General features: G+C 41.6%; 1 protein-coding gene across 1 annotated transcript in view; it reads right to left on the bottom strand.

Annotated features, from left to right (window-relative positions):
* SERPINB5 (serpin family B member 5) overlaps positions 1 to 17,043 on the bottom strand; it is a 108,145-nt gene extending 91,102 nt beyond the window's left edge. The window contains exons 1-3 of the mRNA XM_044295099.1: positions 16,907 to 17,043; positions 6,022 to 6,192; positions 4,216 to 4,353 (exon numbers count right to left, since the gene is read on the bottom strand). Coding sequence (XP_044151034.1) covers positions 4,216 to 4,353; positions 6,022 to 6,189 — 306 coding nt within the window. The 5' untranslated portion in view covers positions 6,190 to 6,192; positions 16,907 to 17,043. The remainder of the gene's footprint in view (positions 1 to 4,215; positions 4,354 to 6,021; positions 6,193 to 16,906) is intronic.
* Between the last annotated feature and the right edge of the window lie 2,058 nt (positions 17,044 to 19,101).

Below are 19,101 nucleotides of genomic sequence, written 5' to 3'. Positions count from 1 at the left end.
TACAGAAGAAAAACTTTCCACCCTACTCTCCAGATCACATCTCACCACCTATGCACTTGACCCAATAACATCCCACCTCATCCCCAAGCTCACCGCAGTGTTCATCCCAGCCCTAACTCCTCTCTTCAACCTGTCACTATTCTCTGGTGTCTTACCCTCTGGTTTTAAACATGCTACTGTTACACCAATCCTCAAAAAGACTTCACTTGACCCACCTTCTTTGTCCAATTATCGCCACATATCACTTCTTCCATATGCCTCAAAGCTACTTGAACAACATGTCCATTCTGAATTGTCATCTCACCGTTCCTACTGCTCCCTCTTTGACCGGCTACAATCTGGCTTCCGACCCCACCACTTAACTAGAATTGCACTTACCAAAGTCACCAACAACCTGCTAACTGCCAAAACCAAGAAACATTACTCTGTACTACTCCTCCTTGACCTGTCCTCTGCCTTTGACACCATTGACCACTCCCTTCTGTTACAAACTCTCTTATATCTTGGCATCACCAACCTGGCCCTCTCCTGGATTGCATCATACCTCACAGACTGGACATTTAGCATCTCCCACTCCCACACTACCTCCTCGTCTCATTCCCTCTCTGTTGGTGTCCCGCAAGGCTCTGTCCTAGGACCCCTGCTCTTCTCTATCTACACCTTCAGCCTGGGGCCGCTCATAGAGTCCATGGCTTTCAGTATCACTTTTATACTGACGGCAGACAAATATACCTCTCTGGTCCAGACATCAACACCATACTATCCAGAATCTCACAATGCCTATATTTCATATCCGCCTTCTTCTCATCTCACTTTCTAAAACTTAACATGGATAAAACAGAATTTATCATCTTTAGCCCATCTTGCTTAACCACCCCCCCACCCCACCCCCCAGAAAACCTATCTGTCACGATTAGTGGCTGCACACTCTCCCCTGGCAACCAAGTCTGCTGCCTTGAAGTGACCTTGGATTCTTCCCTCTCCTTCAGACCGTACATCCAAGTCCTTTCCACCACCTGCCGTCTCCAACTCAAAAATATCTCCCGCATCCGCGCATTCCGCACCCATGAGTCTGCAAAAAATGTTTGTACATGCCTTCATCATTGCCTAGACTACTGCAACATCCTCGTCTGTGGCTTTCCATCTAGCACTCTCGCACCCCTCCAATCTATCCTCAACTCTGCTGCCCGACTAAACCACCCTTCACCCCATTACTCCTCTGCCTCTTCCCTTTGCCAATACCTTAACTGGCTCCCCATTGCCCAGAATATTCAGTTCAAAATTCTAACAAATATGTACAAAGCTGTACAACCCCCTGTCCCCTCCATACATCTCTGAGCTACTTTACCGATGCATCCCCACACGTAATCTCAGATCCTCACAAGACCTCCTTCTCTCCACTCCTCTTCCCACAACCACCTCCAAGATTTATCCTGTGCATCCCCCATACCCTGGAACTCTCTACCCCAACATATCAGACTCTCACCTACAGTGGAATCCTTCAAAAGAAACCTGAAAACCCACCTCTTCAGACAAGCCTACAACCAGTGACCCTGCTGCTGTTATACCGCCATGACCAGCTTTACCCTCTCCTACTGTGTCCTTCCTCCTTACCTTGTAGATTGTAAGCCCTAACGGGCAAGCCCTCTGTCCTTCTGTACCAGTCTGTAACTTGTCTTGTTCACGCTTAGTGCAATTGTCTGTATTATGTATGTATACCCCTTATCATATGTACAGCGCCATGGAATTAATGGCGCTTTAGTAATAAATCATAATAAATAAGCAGTTAAATTTAACACATTATACTGTTGCATTAATAAAGAAGTTATACTTAATGCATTATACAGTTGTGTTAATATACCAGTTAAATTCAACACATAATACTGTTGCGTTAATATAAAAATTTAATTCAACCCATTAGACTGATTCAATATACCAATATATAAATTGTCAATACCAGTGTGTAGTGTGTTCATAGAAGAGGAGGGACATTTAATTGTGCCTCTTATGGAAAAAAAAACACTTGCAATTTTGCTACCCTTTAATCAGTGTACTAAACCTGTAACTTGGCATTGTTGAAATAGGCCTCATGTGGGTGACTGTAGTAGTGTAAACTGTAGTAACAGCACAGTCGGAAATACACATCAATCCAATAGAAGTAGCAGCAGGACACAGTTCTCACTCACTTCTGGTGTTAGACAAAGAGGATGACATTTTCGACTGGATGTCTCACTCATCCTCTCAGTCACAGAAGGATGATGTCTATGTCACCTCTGAGTCACATACAGTGCCTTGGGGTCAGGGCTTAGCACATTCCTCCTGCTCTTCCTCCTTGCAGCCCCAGAGAAGCCTTTTCGCTTATATCATCTTTGTCTTCACTGCCCCTTCTTGTGTGAGTTTTCAAAAGATCCCAGCAGCAGTGTGTTCACTTAACCAGTATTTTTGATTTATTCTGTCACAGCATATATCAAAATTAAACTTGGACGTGTTTTGGTGTTATAGCCTTCATCAACAGGTACCTGTTGATGAAGGCTACAATGCCGAAACGCGTCCAAGTTTACTTTTGATATATGCTGTGACAACAGAGTAAAGCAAAAATACTGGTTAAGTGAACACATGGCTGCTGGGATCTTTTGAAAATTACACGTGGAGTCTGCTCCTTCCCGCTGCATCGTGGATTTGATTGAGTGCCGACCGGATCGTTATCTCCTTCTTGTATGAGAAGAGTCAGCATTTGGACGGCCATGAGGAGGTTTAGATAGAGGCATGGGAACCCATGTATAGCTGTGTTGTGTAGCAGTAGTAAAACTTTGAACAAATACTGAGCAGTAAATCTGCTACTCCCAATACTGCCACTAACATTACCTCTACACAGCCGCCTCTACTACTACTACTACTACTACTACTACCCCTGCACAGAAACAAACATATCTACTGGCTTGCCTGTTCCATGCTCTGTTGCTACTGCTGCCGCTATTATTATGGCCACATGCCACTATTGCCCTTACATACCCTACCCTTTCCAAATCCACATTGTACTGCCACTGCTCATAAGAAAAATTGAGTCTCAATTGAAAAAGCCACTTTTTCTTCTTTCTTAATATTTGTGTATAGGCACCTGCCTCAGTAAAGGCATAATTTTTGGATGCTTGCTTAGAACAAGTGACTACTTCTTCTGACACTAATATGTATGTGTAAAAACATGGGCATGGATCTGATCCTTTTGAGACATGATTATTGGAACTTTTGTTCAGAACAAGCCACAGTTTTTTTCTGATAATACCATATGTTTTCACACCATCTTCCCAACATTTTTAGTTTTAAAAAGCATGATACATGTGACTACGCAGTCTTACTGTTTGTTAACACTGTCACCCATGCGTTTACCCATAGCTATATTTGTTAGTGCCACTTTGACATTATTTACTATTGCTGTCATTGAGCTTAAAGGGGAGAGCAAAAATATAAAAAATAAAATTAAAAAGAAAGACAGAAAGCAAAATGAATAGTCCTAGAGGACCTCAAAGTGTCATATACCAATTTCATGCCATTTGGAGCACTTTTGATTTGTGTAGTATCAATTTGGACCTGAATCGAATATCTTGATAGATTCAGTCGAACAGGAACTGGGGACAAATTTTAAGAAATTTTGTTATCTCTACTCTATGGCTGTAACTCAAAAACTGAGCCATAACTCCTGTAAAGATATGCTGTCAAAATATACAGCACACAATTTTGAAGCTAAACTCAAAATGATCTCCATAGTTGGAGATACAATAGAGACATTAGTTTTACACAAATTGTGGATATGGGAAGACTGTAAAGCTACAAACTCTAAACAGTGGTGGAGTAATACATTTTGGACCCAAAAGCAAAGTGTTGTTTATGCTTGTATTTTCTTTAATGGGGTTTTCAAGGACACCAAAATGGATGGCATTTCCTTAAAATAGGCCATCGATATCAGAACAGTGGGAGTCTGACTTTCCAGGTTGTTGCAATAGGGCACAGTGCTTCAAAAGTGCCTGTCTCTTCCTTCAATGTTTACCATACTTTTTAGTAGTGGCTGTGTCTGGTATTACAGATCACTGCAAATTTGTCCAATTCAGGTGAGTTGTAAGACCAGTCACAGCCATTACGTGACGTATGAAACTTTGCACAATGCATCAATCATCTGTTCAGCAGTCAAAATACTTTTATTTAGACATATGTACTTACTTTAGTGCAGTTGAAGCTACTATCCACATAAACACGTTTGACCATTTTCAAAGGAGATGCAGCACTAATCCTACTAATGTCTGAATTCACAGTTTGAAATCTAAAGTCGCAATCTTTGACATTTTCAAAGTGAAGAACCTGTAAAGGAAAACATACAATAATAAAACACTTTCAGTGTAACTTGGTGTTTTCCAAGATTGTGATATTGATAACCTATCCTCAAGATAGATCATCAATATCAGATCGGTGGCGGTCCGACACCGGACTGATCTGATATTGATTACCTGAGGACAGTTAATCAATATCAAACTCTAGGAAAACCCCTTTAAAATAAATGTAGCAATTATATCTAAAGGTAAACATGTCTTTTTGTTGCTCTGTTCTGGAAAACCCTGTTTGGGAAAAACTGTATTATAAGATAAGTGAATATGGATGTGGGAGGCACACAGACACAATGCAGTGGAGGATAAAAGTTGAGATACATAATGAATCTTAAAGGGATTAATATCATGCATAAAAGCCTTTTGTGGATGTTGCGCATACGTCACCACATGACCAGCATCTGACATCACTGTATGCCGGGCCTAGGGATCCAATTGATCGGATATCATAGTGGATACTCCGAACCATAGCAAGGTAGTTAGTAATATCAGGTGGTGCAGTGATCCCTCAATGAAAGGTGTGGCTATTAGTTTGGGGAACTGCGTAGCCCCAGCTCAGACGAATGCACTTCAGCCAAAACGTGGGTTTGGGTGGATGCTGGAGCCATTTTGTCCCTCTGTATCTTATTATGGGACTACTTTGCTATTTGTGCACTTTGGGTCCCATTTATTAAGACCTGAATTTTAGACGCCGGTCTTAATAACCAGTATACCTGGTGGTGGATCAGCCGGTGTTATAAAGAAGCAACGGCCTCTACATAACTTCGGCGGATCTTCTGCCACTTCTAAATGTAAGACCACTTCCTATCTGTCTTACATTTAGGCTCCATTCACACGTCTGCAACGTGTTTTGCGGATCCACGGAGCCGCAAAACACAGACAGCGGCAATGTGCGTTCCGCATTTTGCAGACCGCACATTGCTGGCACTATAGAATATGCCTATTCTTGTCCGCAATTGCGGACAAGTATAGGACATGTTCTATTTTTTTCAGGAATGGAATTGCGGACCCAGCAGTGCGGGTCCGCAATTCCATGTCCGGGCAGCACATCGCGCTGCCCCATGGGAATGGGTCCACAATTCCGTTCCGCAAAATGCGGAAAGAAATTGCGGACGTGTGAATGGACCCTTAGACCATTTTCTATGCCTAAATCAGGCGTAGAAAATGGTAAATGAGACGAGCCTGGCGTGAGTGGGGAGAAGTCACAGATTGCGGCGCAAAGGACTTGGCAATCTTTGCCAGAAATACGCCTAATTTAGGCGTATTTTGTTTTGATAAATGACCCCTTTTATCTTTGAATTGATTAATTGAATATTGAATACATGCTGCTATGCTGTTATTTGTAATTAAACAACTATTGTGCTCAGACTTTATTTTTTAAGATTCATTTTTAATGCAGATTTTTATTTATGAATATAATAAAGTTGATATATTATTTATATTTTGTTACTCGTTTCTTTTATGCACAGATATTACATTAAAATGATGTTTGGAATAATCTTTTCATCCTGATTTCAGCTTAACTAAGCAACCAACTGGTCCTGAACTTTTGAACTTTTCAGTTGCCTACTATTTTAGTGATTAAAGATTATAATATCTCCTCATGACTTGAATACCACCTTATAATACTGAATATTCCACTTACCTTTTCTATTTCAGCTGCAGTATTTCCGTTGGCTCCTTTAAAAGCTAAAGCCAAAGTGGATGAAATACATAATGGCGAGAAGATGACGTTTTCAGTCTTGCTCTTTTCATTTAATTTTTTAAATATGTCTGTGGCCAAGGCTGTGTTTGCCAATCGAAAAGCATCCATTATCTGAAAGACAGAACAGTCCATTATTTACACTCTAGTAATATATTTTACTTCAACACAATATTAGTGAAAAAAAATACTGACCTAGCCTCACACTTAGAGATAACATGAGTATTGCATTTATTCCTGTTTTAACATTAAAATACGTGACTGAAAAAGAAAAAAGAACATCTAGTAGGAGTCAAGATAAAAAGCATATTTTACAATATGACAAAGCTGGAAGGTATTACATGTAGTGATCAAAGTTCCAAAACCCTTACTTTAAATACAAATAATCCACAGACGTTTTTGTCTGTTGTTTTTATGACATCAATCTTTTTCATCTTCTCGCTTAAAGGACTGTTAATTGAGTGTTGATGAAATGTCCACTATGTCTGCCTGATGAAGGAGTGCACCATTTGTGCAGTTAATGGACTTTGAAAAGAGCAGAAAAGTGGGATTTCGAGAACCTGCCATCTGGCAAATCTTGGAAAGTGTCAGAGGAGTACTGTAGTTTCTGTAGTGCATCGGTAGGTTGGGAGGAGGGCACTCACACTCATAGACAGAGTTCTGGACAGTCAAGCCATACAAATACATGCCAAGATCGCCGTATAAGAAGAGCATCCCAAATTGGTTCTGCAGTAGCCCCTGCAGTGACCAAACGGACCATAAGAAACATCTTCTTGAAGAAGGACAGTGGTCACACACTCCACTAGCTTGTTTGCCACTGATCTCTCATCATTAGAAAAAGTACCTGCACTGGTGCTGTAAGAGTGCCTATTGGAGGCATCAATGGCAAACAATGTGTTCAGGGATGAAAGCAGGTTCTGCTTTTGTACTAAAGATGACTGCATCAGAGTTCACAGCAGGGCTGGAGAGCATCACACATAAAGACACACAGAATCAACATCAGGTGTCATAGTGCTATTAGTTACTATGCCCACATCAGGTCTGGAATTTGTGGAGGGAACATTTTATCAGTCTTCGTTAGGTTCAGGCCATATCAGAACCAATCCTACAGTCTTTTTTGACTCAGGACACATGATGTTTCTACAAGATAAAGCCAGACCACACACTGCCTGAGCTACACAATGTGCTCTTCAGAGTATTCAGCAGCTCTTATGGCCAGCTCAATTGACTGGGACTGGATGGGGTAATGAATCTCTCATGCACAAGAGCCAACAACCATCTTGGTTGAACTATGGGTCCAAGCTGAAAGAGCTTGGAATGGCATACCACAAGAGGATATCCAGCATCTATATGACCGATATCATGACAAAATGGCAGCCTGCATTGCAGCCAGGAGAGATGCCACCCAGTCTGAACGTGACCCTGCCTCAACATATACCCTGCTGCTGAACCCAAAATAAAGGGTGCGAAACCTTAGTTGTGTAATAATTGACCAAGCACTACTATTAGTTTATATTTTGTAAATCTCAGCTTAATTGCAGGTGTTAAGCTTTCCAGGTGTTCTTTTTACATTTTCCACTAGCATAATGGAAGTACTGTACATCCTACATGTGGGAGATAGACTTTGCACTATCAAATCTTGTCATAATCTAGACAACTGAAATCTTTCATCTATGAGATGGCATACATTTTATTCTAGGTGCACTGACTGCTTGATGTGCCTCGACATAAATTAAAGGGTCACCGAGTTAAAAAATATATATATTTGATATGTCATAGAGATATATCAAAAGTTTGGATCAACGGAAGTCTGAGTGCTAAGACCCCCAACGATCCCTAGAACAAATTGAGAGAAGAATTTGCATAGCGCTCTCTATCTTCTAACTGTCGATGATGGAATCAAGATGGACCCATAGACTTCTACTGAACCCATCTTCTGCAGCAGAGAGAGTGAGCGCAATATGCAAACACTTCTCTGTCCTCGTTCCAGTGATGGGTATGTTTCTCAGCACTCAGATCCCACCAATCAAAACTTTTGATATTTCCTGTGGTACAAATGATATCAAAACCGATGTAGGAAATACCAGTCTTGATAAATCTCTCCTAAAATGTGGTGAGAAAATGATTTTAATAGCTTTCGTAATATACTTTGGTGTACTTTTATTTTTAAAAAAATTGCCTCTAAAGGGTCCACTTAGCAACACTATAACTGAACAGTACTAAAGAGAATCAGTCTTCAGCACATCTGTTTATGAATACTGTTAATTGTAAAATGCTGAGGTGGGATTTTGTAGGCTTTCTCGGCCTTCCTCTTCTTTCCATGCCACAGCCGCTGCCTCCATGTATATATATAGGATACTTTACTAAAAACTATGGGGCAGATTTTCTAATCCTATGGCTGGCATAAAATTAGGCACCAGTAACTGGAATCTATGCCGGCAAGGAGCAAGCATAGATTTCAGCTACAATTTACGCAAGTTTCTGGCATAAATTATACTAAATCTGGCAGGCTGTGGAAGGCTACATCCATCCCGCTAAACTCAACCCTTTTTCTTACCACTTTTAAAAGCTCAAAAAGTTTCAAATTAGAGTGCAAATATGATGTGCACCATAATCTCCAGGGCGGACAGATGTTTTGTGGGTGTGTTAATATTTTTAGCCAGATTAATCAGCTGTAACATTTTGAAATGTTGCAAAAAGAGTTAAAAGTCCACTCCTGCCCCCTGGTGGTATAGAAACTGACAGAACTGTTGTAATAAATATCAAATGTGCAAAACCACACTTATGAAATAGCACAAACAACTAGACAGTGGACATGATGGTGTTCATTGGAGGATTTAAAACATATACAGTATTCACTTTATATAAGCATTTAACCTGCACATTTGCAAAAAAAACTTTTCATGTCAACATATTTTAACTTCTTCCCAACCAAGCCATTTTCTATATTATCAGTTTCATCTTTTACTCTCTGCCTCTGAGAGCTATAACTTTTTTATTTTTCTGTTCACATAGTAATATATATATATATATATATATATAATATTTTTTGTGGGAAAAGTGGTACTTTCTAATGGCACCATTTACTATTCTATATGATGTAGTGAAAAGCTGGAAAAAAGGGGGAATTGGGGAAAAAAAATTGTTTCCAATCATTCCACCATTGTTTAAGGCCTCTTTCACATGGACGTCGCGTGTGAGGGCCGGATAGGATGCGGGTGCGTCGCGGGAAAATGCACGATTGGTACATGTTTGGTACCCAGACCCGAACTTTGGGTTAGGTGTTGTGTAGATTTTATTATTTTCCCTTATAACATGGTTATAAGGGAAAATAATAGCATTCTTAATGCAGAATGATTAGTAAAATAGGGATGGAGGGGTTAAAAAATAATAATATTAAACTCACCTTATCCACCGGCTTCTCTTCTGTCTTCTTTTTTGATGACCTGGGAGGAAAAGGACCCTTGGTGACGTCACTGCGCTCATCACATGATCCATCGCTATGTCTAAATGAGCCAAATTGCACGTAAGTGTGCCACATTTTGGTGCAGTGTATGCCAGACTCTAGTTGCACGTACATTACTAAATGTGAATCTATGGCTTTTACCAGTGTCTAGCCTATTTCACTGGCTGCCATCCTCGTTACCCTCTATCTCTCTGGTGCAGCCCTGGTTAGTTAGTATGCACCAAGAAGACAGGGAGGGAAGAGGCTGACTGGGAAGCCTGCCTTTGAATCTTACATTTAGCTATCTTCAGCATTCAGTAGAAAAAGAAATATAGATTCTCCTTAGCAACAATCAGTTAGAGGGCTCCTAAGGGGACCCTTTAAAGGCTTTTAATTTTTTTAAAAAAAATACACAAAATATGTTAATATAGTATAGTACAAAAATTATTAAAACCTCTATCAGAATTTTTTTTCAAATGTAAATGACAGTTACACTTGAAATTTTATTTTCCAAATGTGTCTGTGAGTAGAGTGAAGTTTGCCAAAATTCTATTTGGCTGCTTTGCTGAAGTTCACAAACAAATTCAATTTGTGACGAATTACTTTGTCATGAATCACAATCCATTGAATTTAGCGGACGCAATGAAGGGGAACGGCTGTTACGCTGCTCCACATCATTGAACCCCTCAGATGCCACTTTCACATTCAGCCTATCAGGAGGTTAATCTGGGGTTGAAAAAAATATATATATTCACCTCATCCATTTGCTTGTGCATAGGCCATCGCGGCCATTTTGATTAAAGAAAAAGCAGCAAATCTCATGCGAAGCACCCAGCCTGCGTGAGGACGTGGTCTCATGGCAGTGTGCGCAAAATTTTGCATGTTTTCTTCAATCAAGACTGCCGTGACTGACTCTCCATGAGCAAATGGATGAGGTAAGTATGTATTTTTTATTTTTTTTTACTGCCATTTCAGGAAAAATTGATTAGTCACCACAAAGCGTGAGGAATTTCGGCTCCGTAGCAAATCAAATTTTTCCTGAATGTCAGATTGAAGTCCACGTCGTTAACTTCAATTCACTCAACACGATCTTTGAGTCGTGTTCACTATTGTTTAAATAAATAGGATACATTCTATAAGTTTTCTTTTTACATATGGCATTTCCATATAAGTAACTGAACTTCCCTGAAGACACTGAGCATAGATAATGTTTTTTTGTTGCTGCTTTACAAAATACCATTAGCCAACATTTGTATAACACTAGTCATGAAATGTAATAATTGTGGAGGAAATTGGGTTCTCAGAGGAAAACAACAGAAACAGGGAAAGAACATACAAATTCCATGGATATATAGATGTCCTTGGCTACAAGGCAACCGTTTTAACCACTCATGTCACCATGCTGTATTGGACTCATTGATGCTGCTCATTAGTTGAATTATATGAACATATGGTAATCCTAAGTAGTACAATAAAAAAAACATAGACTCTCATTAAATTTACGGCAAGCAAAACAGTCAACAGTAGTTTCTGTTTTTCATTTTTTTAGGTGTGGAAATTTACAGTACAAGTACAAACAAAGACAAAACCGAGTGATGCTCAGTGAAAGCATGCAAAGCTACATTTTGGGATTTTCTGATAAAGCAGATCTGCAATTTTCAATTTAAAGTAAATGCCAAATGTTAGCCCCTATTTTGTGGTTTTTGTAAACTAAGAAGATTAAAAATGCAGTGCTGACTGAACAATTCTGGCTGCAAACCTACAGCTTGCCTGACATAATTCTGGCTGCACACCTAAAGCTTACTTAGGGGTTTATTGCATGCTGTTCACCACAATCATAAATCCATATGCAATGCGTTCCTAATCAATATGTATATTTTTGTAATAGTGATAGTTCCCCTTAAAAGCAGATGTTAGCTGCAGACCAGTCAGATTGTCCATGCTGACCCCTGTTTACCAGCAAAAGCACATACAATGGGTAGCACCATAACTAGACCACAGAGCAATGGCATAAGGTGGCCATGTCTAATAAATCATGTTTTCCTTTACATTATGTGGACAGCTTCCTGGTGTAGTATTGGCACTTGGATGCACCTTGGAAAGAAGATGTGCGATGCTCTAAGCCAGGGATAACCAACCTGAGGTACTCTATCTGTTGCAAAACTAAAACTCCCAGCATTCCCACACTGCCTACAACTATCAGCCTACAGAAGGGCATGGCGGGAGTTGTAGTTTCACAAAAGCTGGAGAGACGCAGGTTGGTCATCACTGCTCTAGGTAATGTTCTGCTGGTAAACTTTGGGTCCTGGCTTTCATGAAGATGCTACTTTGACATGCACCCTCTACCTCAACATTGCTTCAGATCAAGTACACCCCTCATGAGAATGATGACCCCTTTCAGCAGGATATTCCACGCTGCCGCATTGCAAGACTTGTTCAGGACTGGATTGAAAAACATTAGAAAGAGTTCAAGGTGTTGATTTGACCTCCAAATTCCCAAGATCTCAATCAGATTGAGCAACTATGGCATGTGCTGGAAAAACACATCAGACACATGAAGGCCCCACCTCGTAACAGAAAGTAAAGGATCGGTTGTTAATTTCTCAGTGCCATATACCACAGAACACTTTCAGATGTCTTATGGAGTCCAAGTCTCTTATATGATTAAATTGCTCTCTCCACAGTCTCCCACAAAATGATAATTAGTTCTTGGTATGATAATATCTTCATACAGCAGCCACATTGTACTTGGTTTATGTTGCTGACTTACAGCATTTGTCTGATCTAGTGTCTCCTCCCTAACCTGTTGTTCATAATTTCAGTCAAGCTTGATATTCTTAATTTTGCTAAGTAAGCATTAAAATGTTTAATTAGCTTTGGGTGGCCACATACATGTAGACTCTCACCAACACTAGCATGTGTCTGAGAATAAACATTATTTGTCTGTCCTGTGCACTTCTATATGCTGCTATTTCATTTTTAGCAGCTTGACTGCTTACATGGGTAGCCTCATCAGATATGCGTGCTACAATATACAACCTCCTTCACTCTGGTTGCCAAAAACTAGATGACTCCATAGTACTCCTCTCCCCCCTTCCCCATAGTACCCACCATAATGTGTCCCAGTATAAAATGCCCCTATACAGAGCCCCCATATAAAATACCAGTTCTTTGTGGCCTCAGTAGATGCCCCTATAGTGCCCACCAATAATGTGCCAGTAAGAAGTGCCCCCATAGTGCCACCCAATTATGTGCCAGTAAAAAGTGCCCCCAATAATGTGCCAGTAAGAAGTGCCCCCATAAATGTCCCCCAATAATATGCCAGTAAAATGTGCCCCCATAGATGTCCCCCAATAATATTCCAGTAAAATGTGCCCCCATAGATGGCCCCCAATCATGTGCCAGTAATAAGAGCCCCCCCCACCATCATGTGCCAGTAACAAGAGCCACCCCATATCATGTTCCAGTAGCCAGAGGCCCCCCATCACGTGCCAGTAGCCAGAGCCCCCCATCATGTGCCAGTAGCCAGAGCCCCCCCATGTGCCAGTAGCCAGAGGCCCACCTATCATGTTCCAGTAGCCAGAGCCCCCCCATATCATATCATGTGCCAGTAGCAGGGTCCCCCCATATCATGTGCCAGTAGCCAGAGCCCCCCTATCATGTGTCAGTAGCCATAGCCCCCCCTATCATGTGCCAGTAGCCAGAGCCCCATGTGCCAGTAGCCAGAGGCCCCCCATCATGTGCCAGTAGCCAGAGCCCCCCTATCATGTGCCAGTAGCCAGAGCCCCTCTATCATGTGCCAGTAGCCAGAGCCCCCCCTATCATGTGCCAGTAGCCAGAGCCCCCCTTATATCATGTTTCAGTAGCCAGAGCCCCATATGCCAGAGCCCCCATCACGTGCCAGTAGCCAGAGCCCCCATCACGTGCCAGTAGCCAGAGCCCCCCATATCATGTGCCAGTAGCCAGAGCCCTATGTGCCAGTAGCCATAGGCCCCCACATCATGTGCCAGTAGCCAGAGCCCCCCTCATATCATGTGCCACTAGCCAGAGCCCCCCTATCATGTGCCAGTAGCCAGAGCCCCCCCTCATATCATGTGCCAGTAGCTGCAAATATTGTACACATATAAAAAAAAAAAAAAAAAACTTATACTTACCTCCATCACACAGCGATGCGATGCAGGCCTTTTCCGGCCTGTGTCCCTCGCTGTACGGCTCAGGTGGCGCGATTACATTGCGCCCCCTGCACCGGCCTCTGATAGGCTGCCGGCACTGGGCCGGCAGCCTATAAGAGGAACAGGGAAGGGAGACGCCTCTCCCTCCCCTGCCCAACAGCACAGCCATCTGTATTGCTGTTTTGAGGACGGCGATTCAGATGACTATGGAGATGAGCGCTTACACAATGGAAGCGCTCATCTCCCTGGTGACTGTCCTGCAGCCCCTGCTCCACGAAAATATAGTTAGTTGCGTGCCGGCAGGGGCCCCTAAGGAATTGCCCCCCTTGCCTATATGGAAGCGCCGGCCCTGCAAACACCAGGGACCATGCCTCCATGGCACCATGGACAATAGAGTGTGCCCCGAAGGAACTGGTGCTGTCCTTCCATTCACTGCACACCGGCCCAGGGAGCTCTACAGAACAGTGAGTAAACAACTTCTACCCCCATCGGCCAACCAACACTCACATATTGACCCTGCGGCTCGGTCGCTGCACATATAACTATCACTATTTAGGTAAAAAAATTCTAACAAAATCTGTAAAATACTAACATTTTTTTTTAAATACCATGCCCGCCCTCCTGGATCTGTGAAGGTAAAGATACTTATGTGCTCCCTGCTGCTAGGTTCCAGCTCCATAGGTCCCTGGCTCTCTTCTCCGCTCTTCCAGAGCCCACATCTAAACTTCTAGCATAGAATGGGTCATGTGGACGTGCAGCCAAGCAATATATGACCCAGCGGTGACTTGACCGCTGAGACCAGTCATTGGCTGCAGTGGTGCACATGACCCCCATCCGTGTTGGAGGTTTACATAGAATAAGGCCTGGGACGCACAGAGCCAGAACTGAGCATCAGAGGGCAAGTAAGTATGCTTCCCTTCAGAGGTCCAGCAGGGTGGAGGTGGTATTTAAAACGTATTTCAATGTTGCACAACCTCTTCAAGTTTACTATTAACACTTACCATTTGTTCCATTATATTTATATGGCACATACAGGTCCTTCTAAAAAAATTAGCATATTGTGATAAAGTTCATTATTTTCTGTAATGTACTGATAAACATTAGACTTTCATATATTTTAGATTCATTACACACCAACTGAAGTAGTTCAAGCCTTTTATTGTTTTAATATTGATGATTTTGGCGTATAGCTCATGAAAACCCAAATTTCCTATCTAAAAAAATTAGCATATTTCATCCGACCAATAAAAGAAAAGTGTTTTTAATACAAAAAAAATCAACCTTCAAATAATTATGTTCAGTTATGCACTCAATACTTGGTCGGGAATCCTTTTGCAGAAATGACTGCTTCAATGCGGCGTGGCACTGCTGAGGTGTTATGGAGGCCCAGGATGCTTCGATAGCGGCCTTAAGCTCATCCAGAGTGTTGGGTCTTGGGTCTCTCAACTTTCTCTTCCCAATATCCCACAGATTCTCTATGGGGTTCAGGTCAGGAGAGTTGGCAGGCCAATTGAGCACAGTAATACCATGGTCAGTAAACCATTTACCAGTGGTTTTGGCACTGTGAGCAGGTGCCAGGTCGTGCTGAAAAATGAAATCTTCATCTTCATAAAGCTTTTCAGCAGATGGAAGCATGAAGTGCTCCAAAATCTCCTGATAGCTAGCTGCATTGACCCTGCCCTTGATAAAACACAGTGGACCAACACCAGCAGCTGACATGGCACCCCAGACCATCACTCACTGTGGGTACTTGACACTGGACTTCAGGCATTTTGGCATTTCCCTCTCTCCAGTCTTCCTCCAGACTCTGGCACCTTGATTTCCGAATGACATGCAAAATTTGCTTTTATCCGAAAAAAGTACTTTGGACCACTGAGCAACAGTCCAGTGCTGCTTCTCTGTAGCCCAGGTCAGGCGCTTCTGCCGCTGTTTCTGGTTCAAAAGTGGCTTGACGTGGGGAATGCGGCACCTGTAGCCCATTTCCTGCACACGCCTGTACACGGTGGCTCTGGATGTTTCTACTCCAGACTCAGTCCACTGCTTCCGCAGGTCCCCCAAGGTCTGGAATCGGTCCTTCTCCACAATCTTCCTCAGGGTCCGGTCACCTCTTCTCGTTGTGCAGCGTTTTCTGCCACACTTTTTCCTTCCCACAGACTTCCCACTGAGGTGCCTTGATACAGCACTCTGGGAACAGCCTATTCGTTCAGAAATTTCTTTCTGTGTCTTACCCTCTTGCTTGAGGGTGTCAATGATGGCCTTCTGGACAGCAGTCAGGTCGGCAGTCTTACCCATGATTGCGGTTTTGAGTAATGAACCAGGCTGGGAGTTTTTAAAAGCCTCAGGAATCTTTTGCAGGTGTTTAGAGTTAATTAGTTGATTCAGATGATTAGGTTAATAGCTCGTTTAGAGAACCTTTCCATGATATGCTAATTTTTTTAGATAGGAATTTTGGGTTTTCATGAGCTGTATGCCAAAATCATCAATATTAAAACAATAAAAGGCTTGAACTACTTCAGTTGGTGTGTAATGAATCTAAAATATATGAAAGTCTAATGTTTATCAGTACATTACAGAAAATAATCAACTTTATTACAATATGCAATTTTTTTTTAGAAGGACCTGTATATACACATTTTCATATAAAACTCTGAAAAATGTTAAGGATTTGTATATGCTACAAAATGATGCGTTTACATTGTGGAGTCTGAAAACCTCAACCTTTATACAAATATTCTGCTGTGGCACGTTTCCATATTATACTAACATATATTTCCTGTTTATACTATGTATACATGATTTCATAAAACTAGAGTCAGGATACCTAATGAATATCTGCAAAACATGGATAAACCCTACAGGGACTATCCCTCACATTGATGTGCCCTGCTGTTGTCCAAGATAAACTCTGCATTCTTTATAGTCTACAACTCTACAGTTAATTGATATTCTGTACTTTACGAATTGTATAAAACACTATTAAATGTAAAGATTCTGTCACGTTTTCACTAGCACAGCATAGAGTTACTGCTCGATAGGAAATGTTCAATGCAAAAGGTTAATACATCTGAAATATGAGGATGTTATAAAATAAATTTGTATATGCCTTCTTCTCAACCAAAGGTTCAAGGTGCAAAGTTTCATTTCACTGCTATTGGAATAGCTTTTTCTATTGCATATATAAATATATTTTGATGTTTTTTAGAAGGCCTACCTGATTTTATCCGATAGAGAAAGTTCTCAAAAAAGAGCTCTGTAGTGCTGCTGCCCTGAAGTGCTGGAATAATCTGTAATTGTACCTGAGCACCAGAAACACACCCTCTAACATAAGCGAAGGCATGCATGAGTCAGTTCTCTTCCTTCACAAAAAAAAAAAAAGAAGTCCTAAGTATTGGCAGCATTTACTAAGTAGACTGGGGCAGGGACTCAACAAGACGGTTGTGCTGCAAAAAAAAACATGCTCCTGCAGGAATATTGCTGTCTGACAGTAAGCTGGTGGAATCCAACATTTTGCAAGCATTCACTGTCTGATTAAATTAATAAAATGATTCGCGGTTAGCAGAATAATATCACCATTGTATCATAAAAGACACTTGGTGCAAGAATGTTTTAGTACCAAACAGCCATGAAGAATAGCTGGGGGCTGGCATTGTATTAGATAGACAGGCGACTGTCTACTGATTGTTACTGACAGTCCTGTGCAAAATCACAGAAAACATAGTGATAATTCTCTGAGTACAGATAATGTAGTAGATATTACATGCAGTCCTATGTAACACCACAGATAACAGTGATAATTCTCTGAGTACAGATAATGTAGTAGATATTACATGCAGTCCTGTGCAACATCACAGATAACATAGTGATAATTCTCGGAGTACAGATAATGTAGTAGATATTACATGCAGTCCTATGTAACACCACAGATAACATAGTGATAATTCTCTGAGTACAGATAATGTAGTAGATATTACATGCAGTCCTATGTAACACCACAGATAACAGTGATAATTCTCTGAGTACAGATAATGTAGTAGATATTACATGCAGTCCTGTGCAACATCACAGATAACATAGTGATAATTCTCTGAGTACAGATAATGTAGTAGATATTGCATGCAGTCCTGTGCAACACCACAGATGAACATAACGAAAATGTACTTACCGAAATTTTTGTTTCCTGGAGTCTGTAGGCAGCACACACCAAAGGGGTTAAGTCCCCTAGGTACAACCAGAATAGAGACCAATTAGCAAGCAATAGATTGATTAATTACATAGTACCTCCCAGTATAAAGCACCACAGAGCACACATGAACCTTCAATGTGTTGGTTTTCAGACCTTTTTTGAAGCCCTCATAAAGAAAGTGAATGATCGTATTCAGGGATTTTGGGTCTTCTGAGTTGCTTTGACACCATGTTTTAAAGATGCGCCAAACTCGATTGTAAACTTTAACTGTAGCTGGTTTTCGAGCAGCTAGGAGTGTATCGATCACTTCCGTGGGAAGACCTAGATGAACTAAAGAATCCCGCTCAATCTCCAAACCGATAACTTGAGGTTGTTGGGGTTCGGATGAAAAAAAAGTTTTGACTGAGGAGATCCCGTCTGGGCGGAATCTTCCAAATCCTTCCTTTGGGTAGACGAAGAGCTAGGGAAAATCACGTTCTTCGTGGCCAATAAGGCAGGACAACAATCGCTTCTGCTTGGTTCTGCTGAATCTTCTTGAGTACCTTTGAGATCATTGGCACTGGTGGAAAGACATATATCGGATCTTCCTTCCAGCTTACTGATAATCTGTCGATCGCAAATGCTTGAGTGGAGCTGTAAATGGAACAGAATATTTTGGTTTTTCTGTTCTGTTCCGTTGCCATTACATCCATACGAAGTTCTCCCCACCGATTCTTGGGTCCAAACTTTGGCCCAAGCCATCAGAAGACTGCATTCCCTGGAGAGACTGCTGTTTCCTGTCCCTCCCTGCTTGTTTATGTAGTACACCGTGGAGATGTTGTCTGACTGGATTAAGACACTGCGGGTATTCAGTTGATCCTAGAAATGAATCAAGGCTAGGCGTACCGCCTTTAGTTCCCTCCAGTTGGAGGACCTTTTGGAATCTGCTGTGTTCCACTTCTTCTGCACCCACATGATGGGTTATTGGTTATTCCCTCAGGGCCTACCATAACCTCCCCTTTTTTCCCCCCAACCAAATACCATCCCAATTAAGACACCACACACTTCTGGTTGGATTAAATCGGCCACAGCAGCCGTTTATTAATAAAATAAATACATCCATAAATAATAATAATAACATTACAATTAACAATAACCCCTGACGAGGGAGATCGTAGAAGCCACAAAATGCTACCATCCACCATAAGCCAACCTGGCAACTCCATCTTGCCTCCAGCCGTAAG

The sequence above is a fragment of the Bufo gargarizans genome, chromosome 5 (genome assembly GCF_014858855.1).
Source record: "Bufo gargarizans isolate SCDJY-AF-19 chromosome 5, ASM1485885v1, whole genome shotgun sequence".
NCBI classification, from domain to species: domain Eukaryota; kingdom Metazoa; phylum Chordata; class Amphibia; order Anura; family Bufonidae; genus Bufo; species Bufo gargarizans.
This window is presented reverse-complemented; position numbering and strand designations above follow the sequence as displayed.